General features: G+C 35.3%; 1 protein-coding gene across 1 annotated transcript; it reads right to left on the bottom strand.

The window, feature by feature from the left end:
* Positions 1-6,214: 6,214 nt before the first annotated feature.
* On the bottom strand, positions 6,215-18,140 carry LOC110456516 (traB domain-containing protein-like). Its single transcript, XM_021507306.1, has 9 exons — positions 18,063-18,140; positions 15,994-16,176; positions 14,460-14,668; positions 13,432-13,572; positions 11,807-11,917; positions 10,923-11,068; positions 8,268-8,458; positions 7,422-7,527; positions 6,215-6,922 (listed from the first exon to the last, which is right to left on the bottom strand). Exons 1-9 carry the CDS (start codon positions 18,094-18,096, stop codon positions 6,796-6,798), a joined length of 1,248 nt encoding a protein of 415 aa, XP_021362981.1. The 5' UTR covers positions 18,097-18,140; the 3' UTR covers positions 6,215-6,795.
* Between the last annotated feature and the right edge of the window lie 2,723 nt (positions 18,141-20,863).

Genomic DNA, 20,863 nt, shown 5'->3' with positions numbered 1-20,863 from the left:
CCTGACACTGGACACTGTATAATATAATGATATAATTTATTACAAAAACTCACAACTGTTTTAATTTAGTATGATTAACATGAATATATATCTGTATCCGTAACAACAACACAGTGACAATAAACAATTTACAATTCTGTTATCTCCGTTACCTACATAAAACTACCACACAAAACAGAATCGTGGGCGTCATGATAGCCTCGCTATGATCCCAAACATTAGCCTCGCTATGATCCCAAACATGGCGAATCACCTTACATGATGGGATGGTCTCGACATGTAACGGAATAATCCCCAACACGATGGAATAATCCCCAACACGATGGAATAACCCCTACACGATGGAATAATCCCTACACGTCAGGGAATGTTCCCCACGTGGATTGACTGTTCCAAACATGGAGACATAACCCTAACATGTGAAGGAGTTTCTATAAAAGTAAAATAGAAATTAAAGTTTATGAAGAAAGCTAACAACGTAAACATTTGTGCTGCACCATATGGCCATTCGTGGTTAAAAAAAATAAAAAAAAAAAAAATGTTACAAGTCTGTACAACAAAGGGGGAAGGAGCCTTTTAACCCCTTAATAACGTTACACATAGATATGTTTGGTTCCAACAGATGATTTATTCTTCAAACAGTTTTTTAAAACTAGTACTTCATGTTAACAGTGCCAACAGTGCCAAGGTATACTCTCTACACCAAGTATCGCACCAAATATTGATAATGTCGGCATTATCAATGCGGCGTGAAGATTTAGCGTCGAAAAGTGTCGTGAAGATGGAAGCATTGACTTGTAACACCATGAAGAGAGGGATATTTGAAAGATAAAAAGCAATGTCTTAATCTATAAAGTTCCAAATCAGGCAATAAAACGACACAACGGTACAAGTAATTAATGAATATTGTCCAATATAAATGAACATGCATACGATACTATTCTGATCACAGGGACATGTGATATGCAGACGCATGCTACATATAAAGGGGTGTCAAAGTATATATAAAGTAGATATTACTTTACAAACTGTGGTGTCCATTATTTATCTTCAGCTACACACTGTGTGACACGCCCCTGCGATTCTGATAGCATCAAAAGGAATCACTAGTCAGCTTCCTGTTCAAGGGCATCAAACGCAAGTGACACGGCAATCAGAATGTAACACGCGTGTTACATTGTACCAACGAGACAATGTGGTACTAGCCACCAAGTCCACTACATCAAATCAATCGACATAACAGAATCATTAAAAATGCTTATCTGATGGGACGAAGATTTTTTCCTAGATTTTTCCCGGAAAATATCACCTATTGATTTCTGTAACAAATTACGAGTACGTGGATTGTAAGTCAAGAGTGTGACGAGATCGAAGAGCTAGTCCTGTAGGACCGTATTACGACAGCTGTCACCAATCAAATGAGTCGGAACGGGCTGTACTTATTTAATAAGGACATATGACTGCACCTTTCACAGTATAGTCCGGACAGTAACGTTGTTACAGACATACCCAAATGCGCATGACAACGTCAATCCCTGTCATTATTAAACGTCATTTTATGTCCTGGAACAGCCGCAAATTTCAAAGGCAATCTTTGCTCCGTGATAATTTTTTCCTTTAAAAACTGAATTGAAAAAATTATCGGGATTTGATATCATGTCATGTGTACATGTATATATATTTAAAAAACCCAGAAAATGTTGAGGATAAAGAAATTTGGAATTATTGCCAGTAATCTTAATGAGTTTCCTCATAAGCCCGAACGCATTTCTAAGACGATCATTAAACAGAATATGAAAATGGCACGTTTTTTCATAAGACTATATAAAGCTTAACCATTTCATGCGAATACCGATGTGGCAAGGATGGTTGTTCCTTTCTCTGGCTAAAAACACCCGACGTGTTGGTTATCTATTGTATCACCCAGCACAGCCTTAACGAGGCCTAGCCAGCAACAAACGTGGGCAATCAATATAGCACTATAGACACAAGTAATGATTTTTATCTCACCTTTAAAAAATCGTTTGCGTTGGTATGCTTACCTGAAAGGGCAGGAATTTAAACAAGAGGCCCATGGGGGCTGAATAGCTTACATGCTGTCTTATAACACGATACACATGAAAATAGTTCCACTAATTTAAAATCATTGGTAGACGACTTTGAATTTTACATTTACAGTTACCACAGGTTATCAAGCAATGACAAAAACAATTGTTAACTTTGATGTACTGGTGAAATTTAATTATTGTAGAAAATGTCTCATTCCAAATAGGAAGCAACCCTAAAATTAAAACCTTCTCAGCAACAGGAAAGGAATACTAAGAACGAAAATGAAAAACTGGAAGCAAAGAAATTGAAAATACCCCAGCCAATGAAAGGACATGGTAGACCTCTTGGATTTCCAATCAGGCCTCAAACAGCAATAGGTACCGTCTATATACTATATCGGATTACTGTAGTTCAAAAGTGCATTGCCATATTAAAGTAAAGATGTTTATAGATTTCTCAAAATTCTCTTATTTGACCCACCCTTTGTTTACTAAACCTGCTGTCCCCGTTATATGCTCAGGGATGCTCCTTACCAAATTTAGCCAAATCTAGACCAGTTATTCTTTAAAGCATATGTTATGGATGACCGTCGATGCAACCTACATTGTAGTATAAGCTCACCGCAATGTTGTGCCAGGTAAGATGAAATGTATTTCTAGATTAGTTATATTACAAATTTAGTATTTCCTTTAACATGGGCTCTTATTCCTTACAATTCTGAAAATATTTGACTGCACAATGCGCACTTGGTATATTTGGTATATTTATCATTGGTAAAAACTGCATGTAGAGTAGACCGACCTGATTGTGCTAAGGATAGTAGAATCTTCTTAACGCTTTAAAAAAATGTGAGGATGAATTTCAGGGTAAGTTACCTGTCGATATGTCTAATACTGATATCCCCTGAAGCTTTCTGTCTATATGCATATTGTAATATGGATATATTTTTTGGCATAAAATGTTGATTCTACCTATTTAGATATTTTCTTATTTTCCTTATGGTTGCTTTGTATCAAGAACTTCAGAAAATATTCCATTCTTTAAAACAGTGTATAGAGATAGCGGTATTTGTAAGATGTAACATGCCATCATGTTTTCTGAATTAGAGGATGGAGTCAATTCCTTAAGTTTCTGAACATAACATTTCTTTCACCTAATTGACAAATCCACTCCAAGAGTTAACAATTACAACATACTGTATGTAACGTTTATGTTAACTTTTCATTCAAAAAACAATACCATGGTAACATTACATATAATAAACAGAAATATCAATGGCAAAATCTCATCTCTTCTGCATAATGTCTACATATACAGTACATTGCATAAATTATGGTTCTACTATTTAAAAGTACCAAGGTTTATCTTAATTATACATGTGACATATCACAAAGATTTGAATTAATATACCTTAGCACTAAACATTCTTTGGTATATTTCATGTATTTTCATTAGAGTGAGTTACCTTAGACCTACAAACTCTTTAAAGCATAACACTTGTTTTAATATGGAATAAATTTTAAACTTTGTATCGCTTACAAACATGTCTCACAATATGTGATATAACACTATAGTTGAGACCTGATCATCAAAATCACACGAGAGACATATATGGTTTGCATGACCAGTTGTTTGGATAACTGTCACACAATATTAAAGCAAGGTATTTATCGGGGGACAGGACCAAGGTTCGAATAATTGAAAGATTGGGTAATGGGTATTCCGGTAATGGCTATTTTGTTGAAAAGACTTACTTGACTACAAAGCAACCTTTTATATAATACAGAATGATGTTGTATACCAGTATAATTATATATGAATGGTTCAGATGAGCATCGATCTGTTTGGATAATCTGTCACTCAGTATTAAAGCAAGGAGTTTATTGGGGGACTGGAGTGAGGTTCCTATAACTGAAAGTAAGGACAGTCAGGGTTTTGGTTTTCTGTGTTCTATTTTATCAAGACTTACTTTGCTACAAGGCAAAATAAAATGTGAGTTATGATAGAAAAAGTTGTGCAACTTCACCCTTGTTATTACTTCAGGTCATTACAAACATTCCAGTGTGGCTGGAGGTCTTGAAATCAAATGTGCCATTTGCTTCACTGAAACTTCAGCCATGATCATCAGACTTACGATTGTAAAGCTCTGGGCCTTCATGAAACCATTCTCATGCTCAAGCAAGGAATTTGTGCTCAAACCAACTTTCTTGCAATTTGCATAAGTCATGTGACATGGCCAAAAGGTCAAGTGTAATTTGTGAAAAAGCGATATTTGGTTTAGTCTCTCTAAAATTCTTCCAAATCATTGAGAAATTGTGAAATTTTATTAATTTATCACTGGAACAAGAAAATGGGCTTGAGTAAAAGATCTGAGTTGAGCATGAGAACGGTTTCATGAATATGGGCCCTGGTTTAAAGTGTACACCAATGTGAGTACTAAATGTATATATCAATGACCGGGCCTGGTCAGGTTTGGGAGGGGAATGGGGTCTATATCATGTCACAATTCCTCCGGAGTGGATTTCGAAAGTATTCATTGGCATCAATTTAACAAACTATTTAACTGTCATCCCATTAAAAAATTATATTGGATAAGTTATGAAGTATTAATAAAAATTGAAAAAATCTTGCATGAAAATAATAAATACTTGTTTTTAGAAAAAACAACATGTTTTTAGAAAAAACAACATGTTTCAGTGTAATTGTATTCATTCATTAGTACTTTATATCAAACAAAGATGCGTGTGTTAATTACCAAACTTATACTATTCATTAATAATTTTAATCACTGTTTTCATAGCTACTGTTAGAGTTTTATGCTTGGCAGTCATAGTTAATATTACTTTAATGAGTTAAATGTTTTCATATAACTTGTATAAAGATTAAGAAAAGATGCAGCATGGTATAAAAAATGATTTTGAAGCTGCAGAGGAAAACTGTCACTTCGTTACAACATAAAAAGATAACATTAGCAGAAAAAACGTTACGTATACAACAAATTGTTAAGAGTAATGCAACTTTACGATATATCAGGATATCTCTAAAGATATATCAGATAAACACTACGAAACAGGGAATATCAGCTTCATTGGAACACAAATATGCACTTAGGTATGATAAACAATTGAAGTAAAAAAATACAACTAGAAAGAATGAAAAGAGCTTCAGACATTGTTATGTTATAATAATGGTACAAAATATATGTGATCAACAAACAACTTTCACCAAGACATATTAGTGTATTATAAATCTACAAACATAAGTTAGTATATATACAACATTATGAGAATAGCACCAAATGTATCACCCTAGACCAAACACATAAATTATCATTATCTCTCCTGTCACCGTTTACCACAACACTGATGAGTTATCTCCCTTTATTGTCACTTCTGCTGGTTTTATCAAAGACATTACAACCAGCCTTAAGTCAATCTAACAAAAGGATTTTAATGAAAAACTGATGGAATATACATCTTTTTCCTACTTAACTCATTCAACCCTGAAATTACCTAATGGATTATTCCAACCTTGTAATTGGAAGAGTTCAAATGTGTCTTCAGGGGTGAATGAGTTTAATAACTTATTGTAAATGTAGGAACAAAACCATGTGATCTTTAATAAAATTGAAATACAGTGTATTAAAAAAGAACATTAGTGCAAAAAATATGGCAAAAGAGAGATTTTTGGAAAGGATAGTTATAACAATGAAAGTACTCGATGACACCACTGTCTTGGTTCAGTTCAAATGTTCCTCATTGTCATGAGCTGAAGCAATAACTGACTTGTAAAGTGATTCTGTATTGTACAGGAGTATTATCGTCATTTAAAATCAATTCATCCAGCAAAAATGGCAAAAATATGGAAAAGAAGAAAATTTCATTAGTAGGGAATCTTTTTGTGTTCATATTTTCAAAAATAGGCTATTCAGAAAATAAATCAAAATTAAATAATAAAAGGTCATTATATCATTATATTTTTCCAGATTGTTCTGTGTTTATAAAGATTTGTAACCGAACCTACAATATTCTGTTTCAAATGTATACTAGCGGGGTACCATTCTCTGATTGACTAATCTAAATACGTGTACAAAGAATTGAATTGCATAGATTATATAGCAGGAAAAATGGTGCATCAAAAAAACATGATAATAACCGAAAAGTGACATTAACAGACATGATATTAGGTGAAATGTACTGTATGACCAAAAACTGAAATTGAAAGATTGATTGGACGATAGAAATATGTGTAACATACCAGGTAAACCACTGAAGGTTTTCTCATACAGGACCTTTTACAAACTGCTATAATATACGCAAGAGTTAATTATGTTAGATCAATTTACTTTTGCAAAGATTTATTCATGGAAATTTTTATTAATAAAAGACTACTTAACTGTTTGTTGACCCTGTGTACATGTTTCTAGATAATGTTTACCAGCATATCTGAGTGAGATTGACTTCTTGTAAGTATATGTTTAACAAAATTCAAACAGTATACATTTATAACTGCAAGTTAATTATAATGAGATAGTACCATATAAAGAGGTTCAATATTAAGCATATACCATATAACACCATTTTTTGACTAGGCAGAAACATTCTGTATGTGACGATTACTTTGACTAGGTAATAAAAGACTGCTCAAGTCTTCGGATGAGTAGATCTCTGAGTGTGTAATGCCAACTTAAAATGCAGCCATATTCGGTATAAAGAGAGACAACCAGAATTACTAGCTGAAGTCCTATCATGCTAGCATAGGGAAGGTCCATCGACACAACTTATAACAGCCCATCCCGACCGCTCCTACAAGTGATATCCTGAATGCCCATCCAAACGTTCTCCAGATTATAGACACGGACTGATCGGGTACACTGAAAATAAATCCATCAGCTTAAAATTTCTATTTCATTACATATTTCATAGATACCTATTGAATTGTTTATCGAATGTGCACTAGAGGTCACATCGGACCTGTCTCACCCACCTGATTCTATGGGCAGGTAAGCTTATGCTGCATGCATCAGGTTGAGTTTGAAATGTTTTTACAGTATGTGCTTTGTTTGGCATTATGTATTCAAACAGATATCTACAGTAGGATGAAATTGATGACAGATTCGTCATATACAACCATTTCAAGTGTTCTTGATTTCAAAATATGCAAGAAAAGATTACAAAATGCAGTGAGAATATAACATTATTGTATTGAACCAGAAATTTTATTTTTTTATTTTTTTTATTAACCCTTTCACTACTGTAAACCAAAATGGACTCATCCAGATCAATGTATGGTAGAGTTTACTAAAGTTACATAGGGGTTGAAGAGTTAACGAGCAAAAAAATTTCATGTACAGCAAATACCTGATGACTTACGTTGTAATTTCTTTTATGTTATGTCGGTACTGTTCCCAGTTGGCTATGATACCAGGCACATGTCCTATCCCCACCACGCCAACCACCACTACAGGGTGAGCTAAGGCTGAAACAATAAATATCACTTATTTTAGCAGTACTCATTCATTGACTGTGTAATCATCTAAAAACTATTTATATTTTCTTTGCAATCAAGACTGCATTAAATGTTTTTTCTCTTTCCCTTAGAAACATACAGAAAATGCATGGTACCATTAAATGACAAGCTCAGTTCTTGCTTTACTGGCAGTAAGCCTGTTTGTGGTTGTAACCAATCGCAGTAAAGCCCCTGGTTGATCTGGAATTTTTTTCCGTAATAGATGTGAAATGTAGGTCAGAGTGACCCAGTTGTGATGCATGACTATGTATCTTTCTAACATAATATACTTTTGCACACAAGTTTGAAGATCTTGTGTCTCAGAGTAACAAAGATGCCCTCTTTTAGGCAATTTATCAATATTATGTAGGTCAGTGTAACAATTTAGGGCAGAGTGACTGATTTTGGTACATAACACTTCATCTAAACAAGAATTTCATTATCCTACACCAAGAGAGGTACATTCTGGACAAACCAATGTATATCTATCTTGAAATTTTGAAAGGAAAAAAAGGAACAAATCTCTCATTATTTGATTTCTGCATACACATCACTGCCATACACATAAGCTGTATGCAAGTTGAATAAAAGCTTGTGCTATAGTTAGGCAGTGTGGGAATGTAGACCTGACCAGATGGATGGACAGAGGTCACCACCGTGTCCCTGCTCTGCATTTTGGTGAAAAACAATTAAACTCAGTGTTAAGATACCTTTATTCTTCTCCGTACCATGTTTTCTCTGGTACTCTCTGAAGGTGACAGCAGCATTCTTTAGGCTGAATGCTAGGAAGGTGTCCCTCTCCTCGACAACAACCTTGGCAAGGGCAGGGAACTCTCCCGCCATGTCTTTCAGCATCTGTTCTAGTAAATCTCGGTCTTTACATTTCTCTATATCTTCCTTACTGCAACACAAAAATAAAATTACATCATACATATTTATATAAGTTGGCCCATGCTAACTGTATCTCCTCTTCAATACAACATACAAATATAATGAGTTATTACCTTCTCATTACAGCATGCAAACAGCAAGGTAATCTTCTCTGTAAGAGAATGTACTTTACAAACAGCAGGAGCTACCTCCTTCTTATTAAAGTGTGGGTTATCTCACCCTTATTACAACATACAAACATTAGGAGTTATCTCCTCCTCAATACACCATACAAACAAGAGGCCCAATGGGCCTGCATCGCTCACCTGGTATAAAACTCACACTTGTAACCTTAAAAGTGATCTAAAATAAAGCTACAGGCAAAATATCAGTATTTATGATTAAAATTCATTTAAAAGACCCTGTTAATTCTTTTTAAAACATTTCACCACTGTGATTGAAAGTCGAACAAAGTCATTATGTTGAACACATTGTATAGCCTTTCATCTCAGGATGCAACTTGCAAAGTATAAACATCCTGGGACCCATGGTTATTCATAAGAAGTTGTTTAAAGATTTTAAACAAATTTGACCCCTGTGAACTTGAATATAAGTCAAAGTCATTCACTTTAACTAACATAGTAGTCCTTGATCCCAGCATATGCTACAAACTAAATATCAACATCCTGAGCCTTTTGGTTATTAAGAAGAAGTTGTTGAAATATTATAAACATATTTGCTCCTTGTGACCTTGAATATAAGTCAAAGTCATTCACTTTAACTAACATAGTAGTCGGGGGGCCCAGCATATGCTACAAACTAAATATCAACATCCTGAGACTTTTGGTTATTCAGAATAAGTTGTTTAAATTTTCTAACATATTTGACCCCTGTGACCTTGAATATAATTGAAGGTCATTTATTTGAACAAACTTGGTAGCCCTTGATCCTAGTATGCTACTGACTAAATATCATCACCCAGGGCATTTCGGTTATTCAGAAGAAGTTGTTGAAATATTTTAAACATATTGGCTCCTTGTGACCTTGAATATGGGTGAAGGTCATTAATTCTATCAAACTTTGTAGCCCTACATCCCAGTTTGCTTCTGGCCAAATATCATCTCCCTGGGCAGTTTGGTTATCGAGAAGATGATGTTTAAAGTTTTTAACATATTTGACCCCTGTGACCTTGAATATGCGTGAAGGTCATTCATTTGAACAACCTTGGTAGCCCTTCATCCAGCATGCTACTGGCCAAATATCATCACCCTGGGCATTTTAGCTGTTGGGAAGAAGTTGTTTAAAGTTTTAACATATTTGACCCCTGTGACCTTGAATATAAGTCAAAGTCATTCACTTTAACTAACATACTAGTCCTTGATCCCAGCATATGCTACAAACTAAATATCAACATCCTGAGACTTTTGGTTATTCAGAAGCAGTTGTTGAAATATTTTAAACATATTTGCTCATTGTGACCTTGAATATGGGTGAAGGTCATTTATTTTAACACACTTTGAAGCCCTTTATCTCAGCATGCTACTGGCAAGATATCATCACCCTGGGCATTTTAGCTGTTGGGAAGAAGTTGTTTAAATTTTCTAACATATTTGACCCCTGTGAACTTGAATATAAGTCAAAGTCATTCACTTTAACTAACATACTAGTCCTTGATCCCAGCATATGCTACTAACTAAATATCAACACCCTGAGCCTTTTGGTTATTCAGAAGCAGTTGTTGAAATATTTTAAACATATTGGCTCCTTGTGACCTTGAATATAAGTCAAAGTCATTCACTTTAACTAACATACTAGTCCTTGATCCCAGCATAGGCTACAAACTAAATATCAACACCCTGAGCCTTTTGGTTATTAAGAAGAAGTCGTTTAAAGTAAAATATTCACGCCGGACGCTGGACGGACGGACAGACGACGGACGCCGCACCACGGCATAAGCTCACTTGGCACTTCGTGCCAGGTGAGCTAAAAACAAGGTAATCTTCTCTGTAAGAGAATGTACTTTACAAACAGCAGGAGCTACCTCCTTCTTATTAAAGTGTGGGTTATCTCACCCTTATTACAACATACAAACAGTAGGAGTTATCTCCTCCTCAATACACCATACAGACAGCAAGGTTATTTTCTCCTCGGGATAATATACTGTACAAACAAGATGAGTTATCTCCTCCTTAATACAATAGTAAACAGAATGTGTTATATCCTCCTCAATACAGCATACAAACAGCCAGGTAATCCTCTCCTTAAGATAATACATTGTATACTGTTTAATCAGCAGGAGCAACCTCTTCCTTATAACAGCATGAGTTATCTTCCCTAATTATCTCCTCCTCAATACACCATGCAAACTGTAAGGTAATATTCTCCTTAAGATAGCATAGTGTACAAACAACATTAGTTATCTTCTCTTTATAACAACATACAACAGCAGTAGTTATCACCTTCTGACAACATACAAACATCAGGGGTCCCCTTACCTGTATTTATAGTCTATAGAGAAAAGTAGGTGCCACACCAGTCTGACTTTCTGCCAGAAGGTCAGGGAGGCGAGTACTCTCCTCATAGTGATCTGTATGGGACGGTCTCCTAGCTTTATCATTTTACACACTTGAACCTTCTTTGCCTGAAATTCAAGAAAACAATTGAACTGCGTTTTATAGAACACCATACCATGCATTGTTTATTTTATTCTGAACAACTCAAGTTTCCCAAAGCTTTTGAACTGTAACATTAAAATATTAGTTCAATTAAACCTTAAGTCAAGTGCTTTACTTTATTTTGCAGTCTAAATTAGTACACAGTTACTAAAACATGTTAAACTGAACCCCTTCCTTATATAATTTACTCAGATGAGATATAGAAAATAATAAGTCATATAAACCATATTTTTTTTATGTTGGGATGAAATGTAATTTTTACTAAGTTCTGTCTTCCTACCAAACTGTATCTGTTATGACATATATATAGGATTTAACACGAGTTTCCATTTCATATGAGATTTATGAAAACAAGTCTAAGAATATTTCAATTTAGCGAGACTCTGGGGAGCTAAATGGAAAAATGTGTGACAAGTTTCATAAATTTCATATGGAATGCAAATGTGTGTAAGATCCTTTTTATCACATAATCAAGATTTGTGGCATTTATTCGTATAAAATGACAATTTTCATGCAACTTTGAAATGTAAAAAGCTGCCATTTTGACTCCAGTGCGTAAGTCTGTGACATCATGTACTTGTCCTAGACGTGACGTCACAATAGAAACAGGGCTGATAGGTCATATTACATGGGTTAATACGCAACAAAAATATGACATGTGTTTATTCACTGGATAACACCGTACATTGTACGATAAAACTGACCTCTCTGAAGGCCTGTCGGAACTCTCCCCCTGGCGCCATGCCCAGCTCCTTGGCGATGTGTGCCGACATTCTGAGCAGCAGTAGGTAGGCTATACCCTGAACATATCCTATCTGTAATACGGTAATATATTCTTTATTTACTTAGCATACATACACGTTACATTGGGAATCGTCTCATACAACTTCACTGCATAATTTCAAAGACCATAAAAAATCATCTAAAAACAAACTTCAAAAGTATTACATCAACATTTTTACATTTTTTGGGTGGTCGGGTTGTGCAGTGGATAGGGCACTTGCCTTTCACCAAAACGGCCGGGGTTCGATTCCCTGATCGGACGTGAAAAGGTTGGGGTCACCTACCCGATCATGTGGGTTTTCCCCGGATACTCCAGTTTCCTCCCACACTAAGACCCCCCACATGCTAACATCCGGGCCAACAAGAGTGATTAATATAAGTTGAAAAAAAACTTGTTTTATAATTGTTCTAAAATAAATAAAGTTTATATTTAACATTTTTACAGGAGTTATAACTTAAAGCAGATTTTTGGTATTATACAATTGCTTTTGTTGTAATGAAATGTATTTGATATGTGGGTTGTTAGTTTGTCGAGGTTTTATGTACTGAGATACCTACTATGTAACTGCATGGTTTGATAATCTTGAAATGTACAAAATTTGAGCTGAATAGATAATTACATAATTGAGTAATTAATTCTTTATCTGAACAAATGCATATACTTCACATAAACAAAGACATCAAAATGATCTTTACGCCTTAAAGCTTGCACAAACACTTCCAAATGAGGATTCAATGCTAAATTACACTTATTTTTGCAATGCAAGAGTAAAATGTCTGAAGATGCTCCTTATAATATAACCAGGGTATCCATCTGTTAATATACACATATTGTCTGACTAAACACTTTGTCAAATATAAAACACTTCTCATTTCTTTGAAACTTTTATATTTAGGTTCCAAAATATTTTAGATACGTTAAGCTGTGAATTTACACTCTTTGCCCGGATCAATGAAATCTATTACTTGTAACCGAGTGAGATTGAGTAAAGATTCAGTTTCATAATCTTAAAAGAGGGGCAAGCAGAAGTTGGGATGTTACTGAATCTTAGCCCCAAACTGAAATAGCCCATACATGTAATTGGTTTATCTCATTAGTTTGAGAAATATTTCAAGTTCTACATAGCTCATGATTATCCTGTCTTGGGCCTCAAATAAATATGGCCCTACAATACTAAAGCTTGTATAGCTGATAAGTATCCTGTCTTGGGCCTCAAATAAATATGGCCCCATACTACTAAAGCTTGAATTGCTAAAGGTATCCTGTCTTGGGCCTCAAATAGATATGGCCCGCACTTCTAAAGCTCATTCGACTGCTTCTGCATAGACAATTTAGTCTAATAAAAGAAGACAAAACATGTTTCATGGTTTACTGTGAATAAACAAAATATATCACCAATATATTCATACATACATGTGATATCATACATGTGAACTGTAAAGGTATCTGACAGATTGAACGAGACAGTCACTCACTATCCACCATCAATACAACACTATCACTTGATAATGAGTACAGGTGACACACAATTATCTAATACCATACCTCATTGATGGTCTGTTTGATTTTCTGGAAGTTGATGTTCTTTGCCTCCTCCAACAGAAGTTTCTCATCCAGATGTAACATGTGTACGCGGCTATCACACAGCTCAACGATGACAATGTCTGGCTGGGTCTTCTGTATGGTCTGACCAAAGACAAATGTACACGACTTATTTGACTTCCTTATCATCCACACCTGGAGCGTATTTGGTGTGATTGTTTATTCAATAACATAAACATTGAATTTTTAACACCTTTTTAATTAATATGAGTACAGATACATTTTCCAACAGTGGTAACACTATTTTAATTAAAGTTTTAAGTGAATTGTGACCAAAGTACAGTTATAGACATGTGCAATATATTTAAAAAAGTAAAAATAACTACGAATATTATATTCACTTTGATGAGACACTATTCTATTTTATTAAAACTTGTCACACAATCGTGAAATTGGTAATTACACAGAGCTTTTTCCTGGGAAAAAGGATGTCCATCAAGGGAACAATCTTGAATAATACAGTAGCCCTTTATCACTCCTGATGATAGGATATCATACACACCTGGGAACCAACCCTTCAGGGCTTCAATCAAGGGGCATTACTCCACCGGAAATACATTTTGTCTTCTGAAGTAAAACTAGAGTGTCTGGTCTTCTATATCTGATATCCTAAACCCTTGAAATCTACAAAATTCTGTTATTTTTTTTATTTATTTTTTCACTTTAAGAAAACATTTGTGCCCTTCAATATAGGGGTTTGTTCATAATTGTCTCCCTGTGAGGGATTGTTCCAATCAGGATTTGGAACACCTGTGACGGATTGTTCCGATCAGGATTAGGATTTGGAACACCTGCGACGGATTGTTCCAATCAGAATTAGGATTTGGAACCCCTGTGACGGATTGTTACAATCAGGATTTGGAACACCTGTGACGGATTGTTCCAATCAGGATTTGGAACACCTGTGAGGGATCAGTTACAGGAAGATGATTCAGGTTATCCCTTTCCATAGAATATATTGTTATCCATACCTCTGCCACGTCGGCTTGGCTTTCGTGGCTGAAGTGAGCCGTGCCAACAAGGTAGACCTTTGTTTCGGCGTTGTTAGAGAGAATAGTGACCGTGCTGGGAAGTGTAGGGTTAGGGTCCCTACCAGCTCTGATTGCCTCATCTTCATCATTGTCCTCTATGTCACTCTCATCCCCAGTATCCTCACCATCCTCAACTTCATCCTCATCATCTGTTGGTGACAAGAATAAATTTGAATTATCACGGTAATTACTCAAGAACCTTCAAAATTAGAGAATATTTTACCATTAACTCACCGTTAACTTACCATTGTCGACTTCGTACCATTAGTCTACGACTACTATTGACGCATCTATCATGCTGTAGTACAAACACATAGGACCAACTAGTTGTTTAAAGCCTGACAGGTTTAACATCAAGTTATCACAAAGATTCTATTCCGTCTTTGCGTATTGCAGAGTTATCTTCTCTTGAGAGCAGGTATTTATTGTTACGTCATTGGTTTGTGTAAGAAAATTACGTCATTTTCTCAAAAATTGATGACGTTACTCTCACAAACAAATGACGTAACAATCAATATCTGCTCTCAAGAGAATATAACTCTACAATACGCAAAGACGGAATAGCATTTTTCAAGAATATGGAAATTCAAAATGAAAACTACAGGAACAACATTCAAAATGAACATCCAACCCCCACCCCATACAAAAATATTAAACTTTAATTCTAAGATAGAATATATCTGGAATTTTTCAAGGACCTGATAATCTTATTTATAATATCAACTTTGAACAATTGTGTTCAAACGGTTTTGCTGGTTATGCTTCCTAACACTTTTAAAAATTAGAAACACTTTAAACTTTTAGCAGTGAGCAATGTCTACACTTTACATAAGCCACCTTTCTTTCCATCTACAGTGGCTGATTTAGGTAGCAAATGTGCTCAGGAAAAATGGTTTGATAGTAGGATACAATCAGATTAAATTAACTAGATGTTTACAAGAATACAACTTCAAATCATCATCAATAGCATTGAGTTGTTATAAACATGAATAATATCTGCATGAGTAAACAGGATACAATATTGACCTTGTGTACATCTAACAAGTGTATCAACAAGTGTATCTAACTTGATTTTCTATGACACTTGTACCAGGAAGTTGTAACTGTCATTGATGTACATGTCAGATCCCAGTCTGACAAGATATAACCCTTCTTACCTCCCTTACACTAAATCTTTCTCGGTCAACAATTACATCATGTAAACACACTGTCCACCTAACCATGAATCAGTTGAAGATAAAAAATTCTTGCATGTTCCTGCATATCTTACATTCAATGAAATCATGTGGCTATTTAAAAACATATTTTTTTTGTAAGAAAGATCAGTTTTAAAATTTCCAATAATATATGTACAACATACCAAATGAACGCATTTTGTCACCTGTTCAAATAAAACAAAAAGACATAGACAGAAAATGTTACAACATATATGCAAAAAAAAAAAAAAAATGAAAGAAAAATATATTAATCTAACCTTCAAATTCTGAAGACCCACTTTCTATTCCATCTGGTTCCTGTGGTAGTGGCTTATTGTCCATATCTGTCACTTTACTCTCGGATTCCTCCTCATTGTGCACTTCCGTTATGTTCTTCGCCTTTGAAGGTTGTAAAGTGGAACCTGCATCTCCGTGTGCAGCTAAACCTTGTGCTGGCAGTTCTTTAATAAAAAGGATTTATCTTTGATGTAAACACACATTGTAAAATAATTAGATGATTTCAGTTTTTCAACCTAAGAAAATTGTTGCTGCAAAACAAAATGGTCCGATAACAGGCAAAGTCTATAAAAGTCATTTCAAACATGGCATAAACTTGCATGTACATCTCCCAAAATCTCACGAGCTTACTACAGATTTTGTCACTCAGAGTGACATCATGTCCTTTTCTCCTCTAAATGATGTATTGCTTTATATGCACTATATTCTCAAACTTCGAAAACTATAGAATATCTTAATGCTATTTTTATTTTATGGTATTATAATTAGCTGACAACATGAATCAGAAAAAAAAACCTGTTTCCAGTGTTAACCTCCATGACATGACATGTACACAGTAAACAAATTGTTATACCGAGTCAGGGGGGTTACTTTTGTACGAGTTCATATACGTATACATGCCCAAAGGAAAAAAAATCCAATATTTTATTTGGGTGATACTTAAAAGGTTAAGTGATAAGAACTATCGCCTGACTTAAACTTGAAGAATACTAAACAGTGAAGCAGGGGTCCCACAATATGGTCTATTTTATAGTAAGTGTGTCCTAGACCTTAACCTTAAGTAACTTTTTACACACCTATCGCATATTTATATATTCCAGTGTATCACCATAAAATATTTCAAAGAGATTAGTCTCTTTTGACTTCTGAGATAATCTACAGAAACAAAAGTTTGGCCAGACAGATAATTGGACGGACAGATGGACACTGTGATTACTATATATATACATGTAGGACACCTGCTTCTCCGACGCAGCTAGCTCGGGCCCTTATTAAGGGAAGCAACATTAGAAGATATGTTTTTCATGTGAATGTAATACACTTGTATATCAAGTATCAGTTCGATATGTGTGAAAACTGGTTTGAGTTTTAACAAATTAAATTTATTTATGATTGACAGCATGTCACATATGTGTATTGATCTGCAAAGTTAACAGAGCGTTAATTGTTTGATAATATCTATAATACTAAATATAGTAAGCAACATCTGACGATATGTTATTTGTATGACTCTAAATCACCTATAATTCCATTTCTGACCATGTTATGGTGACGTGTTATGTATGGAGCATGTAATTAAATTTCCCAGAAAGTTCAGTAAATGTTTACGAAATTTGCATGCTTACGCTCACCAAAATATATGAGATGATTATGTAATCTAAGGACCATGTAGTGTAAACAAACACATGAATACTAATGTTTTTGTTTACTGTTGATTAAATAGTTCATCTGTCAAATCATATACATAGTATATATGTCTAAATGATTTGAAACAAATTAATAATTCTACACGAAAAAATGTAACAATCATTATGATACTACACTTTTTTCTTTAACGACTATTTAATTCGCTCAAAACAGTTGTGTTCCTTTGATTCATTAGACTGTTCAGACAGAGCGAGGGTGGGTAAGGTGAATGAATAAAACAGATGTCCAGTACATGGCCATTTCTGACCCTCTACTCTCAGCTGACTCTAGACCGATGGCGTTCTCGTACAGCTGTACAGTACGTATACCGGTGTCTATAGCTACCTGTCTGCGGCAGTGCGGCTAAAACACTTAGTGCTATAAACCAGCCTTAACGCACACTGAATGGTCCTGTCAATCAGGAAATTATACAAACTTATTATGTAGCTCCTGAGCTGTGCCGAAAGGGCCGTTGATGTACAGAGCGTTATCATAAACAGAAATGCTGCCAGCTGGCACTCTATTTAGCGGAATTTAGAAAATGTGCCTTTTGAACAACGAACAAATTATATATAACCGAGAACATAAGATCATTAAAAGACTAATGGGAACTTTACAGTTATGATAATGATAAATAACTCACCGTTTACCAAGTTTTTTGTATCACTGTCATCCATGGTGGGGATGTTGCAACATGCGTGTGTGTACACAAATATCGATGACGTTTATCACGTCAATAAACAAATAAGAACCGGAGCCGGAACTGTCGTGTTACGGCAAAGTTCCGGGGTTCTCCATGCACAGGGGCCTGTGCTATATGATAACCAGGCGCGTAACTAGCTGCCTACACGCTGGTATGCAGATGAATCCACCTAATAATAATGGTAAAAAACACACTGCTTGTTGCACCCCTTGCCCCCCTTACCCCGGCTACCAAGGCTCTGCTTTGGAGTCTGGGCCCGCTCCTAGTAAATGAATCCACTCCGAACAACGGCTAGCTACCAGAGAATGCAGTCTTTATTTTTAGACGAATATAAACACACTTTTATTAACTAAATAAAACGTAGGCACAGTAGTGGCGCTTTTTGACTTAAAAATAAATTCATGTAGAAATGATAGGCATGGGAGTCCATGCCTCTGGCGCAGGGGCGATAGTCAAGTCAAGTTACGGTTTGACATCAAACTAGTTGCAATGTATTTTTCGTTTTGTTTCACAAGATCTTCGGCCTTAATCAATATAGGAAGAACTTTTTTTATCAGTTGTCACTGTTTTGTTTGTTTGTTTGATTTTATCATGGACTTAGATATTTTCAAGTTTTGTAAAAAAAATAAATCAAATTAGGACGTTATAGCTGAGAAGGAATTTATATAGAATCTATAGGAACGGCGTAACGTGAAAGATAAAGGCACGTCCCTGTATATAAACTAGAATTCGTGTTATTTTGAGTGTGGGGACAACTTTTAGTAAAAGATACAATTTGCCAAAATAGTGTCTATTTATCTCATGTATCGTTATGGCTAAATACATTCTCAAGTTAGATACCCCACCCCCTGTCCTCCCTCTCTCTCACTCTCTCTCTCAATTGAACCATAATATCCACTCTCTCTAAGAGGCAGATACTATATGTCATACATTAATAATGATGAGGATGTATGTATTATAAATACAGACAATTATCCCCCCTTTCCCCCCTCTCACTTCCCCCTGCCCCCTTTTCTCTCTCTGTCTCTCTTATAATTTCGAATTTATAAATTAAAGCATTTAAAAATGAAATGGTGTATATATGTATATTAATTCTGCCATCTTGTTATACTATTGTAAATATATGCTTGTAATTTGTTAGGAAAGGGCTTAATATAAGTTTGATTACTTGTGCCCAATCCATTTGCTTGGCAATAAAATATGTTTAAACTAAAAAGTTAGATACTGACTTTTTTGCCTTTTTAAAGATAGGAAATGCTATTAGTTAATTTCAATGACAATATTTGTTTTTGACTAAATTATCGAAATAAGGTATTTAACTGATGGGTAAGTAAGTACATGTAAGGAAATTGGGAAGAAGAAATGAAGAGGGAATAAATATAGGGAGAGAAATCAGAGGCGTACATTCAAATGGAACCAACAGATAGGATGGTCCTCCTCTTCTAAGTGACACATAACGCAGATGTCACTGTTTCAAACTGCTGAAGTTTTCCTTTCTAGGTCGTTGGTTATAGGTTTGTGTAACCAGTTATACATTTACTTCTGCCAGCTTGTCCTAATTGTTCCCACACTTAATTGCCTATATGTTATGTGATGTTTGGCTTTCTGGAGTATGCGGTTCTACTCCTGTGTTGTTTGTGAGTTTTCTTTGATTGTCCAGGGTGACAGAAGATAATATTTTCCAGGAGCTACCGCACGCTCGGCGAAGGTTATTCATTAATCTTTGGAATAAACGTTGGTCTTCTTTGCATCTCGTAAGGCGCGATATTTCTAGGCCTTATATTTCCCCAGAGACAATGTATGTGTACCCATTTCTACGCGTTGAGGCTATTGCCAAGTAGAGTATAATATGGTTTTATCATATTTTTATGGGTTTGTTTGATATTCCTTTATTTCAAGAGATGCTTAGATACAATACGACCTTCTTTGCTCTTTGTCTTAATTCCATGGACAGGACTAATAGCAGGGGAAACAGTTGTGTCATCTGCACAAGTAGGATAGGCGATGTGGGTGTCCATACGGGAGCAGAAAATAATATCCGATGTTGTAGACTTAGGGGGTGGGGGTGCTCCTAGCTGTTGTAACGCCGTTTTGTATGGGATTTCTGTTTTTGATTTTATGTCAATTCTATCATTGATGTGATGACCTTGATGACATTTAAAAAGACGTTGTTTGAGGTGAATCCATGTAATTCGATTTTTTACTATCTATAGAGTTCATATCAATATATATTTATATCCCCCTTTCATGCCTTGTGTTATTTTAAACGTCCTAGAATGAGTCCGATGTGAGGGTTTACATGTTGTAGGTGTTCTATCGCGATCCCCTCAATGTCTGACACTTCCAATCTGTTAAGGATCTTGTCCTCTTTTATGATGAATCTTTTTCCTGTATAGTTACGAGACGTGTCGCTGAAGACTTTTGGTCCTCTGTTACGGCAAGGTTCGCTATTTGTTTGAAATAATTTGGCCATCGCTTTAATACTTCTTTTGATTCCGTGTAGGTCTGTGTTTTTCTGTTTTTTTGTTTTTGTTTGTTAAGTTAACCAGTTTATGGAAAAGTTTGGTGTCTCTTGATCTTGATGAATATTCCTGTGCCTTTATGGTGCTCATCTCATTGCGAGGCATATCATCTAGCCTGTTGTGTTGCTAAGTTTTTTTTTCTACTGATCTTGCTTCCTTCACTGCAGAGCTGATAATTGGCTTCCCTTTTTGGAACCTTGTAATCTTTTGGAGTAACCC

Source organism: Mizuhopecten yessoensis, unplaced genomic scaffold (genome assembly GCF_002113885.1).
Source record: "Mizuhopecten yessoensis strain PY_sf001 unplaced genomic scaffold, ASM211388v2 scaffold8777, whole genome shotgun sequence".
Lineage (NCBI taxonomy): Eukaryota > Metazoa > Mollusca > Bivalvia > Pectinida > Pectinidae > Mizuhopecten > Mizuhopecten yessoensis.
The sequence above is the reverse complement of the archived record's forward strand: the minus strand, read 5'-3'. Positions and strand labels throughout refer to the sequence as shown.

Bases quoted from the DNA above. Each gene is read 5' to 3' on its own strand.
- LOC110456516 (XM_021507306.1), bottom strand. From the start codon at position 18,096: ATGGATGACAGTGATACAAAAAACTTGGTAAACG. The intron at 11,918-13,431 runs GTATGGTATTAG...ACCGTATTACAG, and splicing joins TCAAACAGACCATCAATGAG to ATAGGATATGTTCAGGGTAT. The intron at 8,459-10,922 runs GTAAGGGGACCC...TTTGTGTTGCAG, and splicing joins TCTATAGACTATAAATACAG to TAAGGAAGATATAGAGAAAT.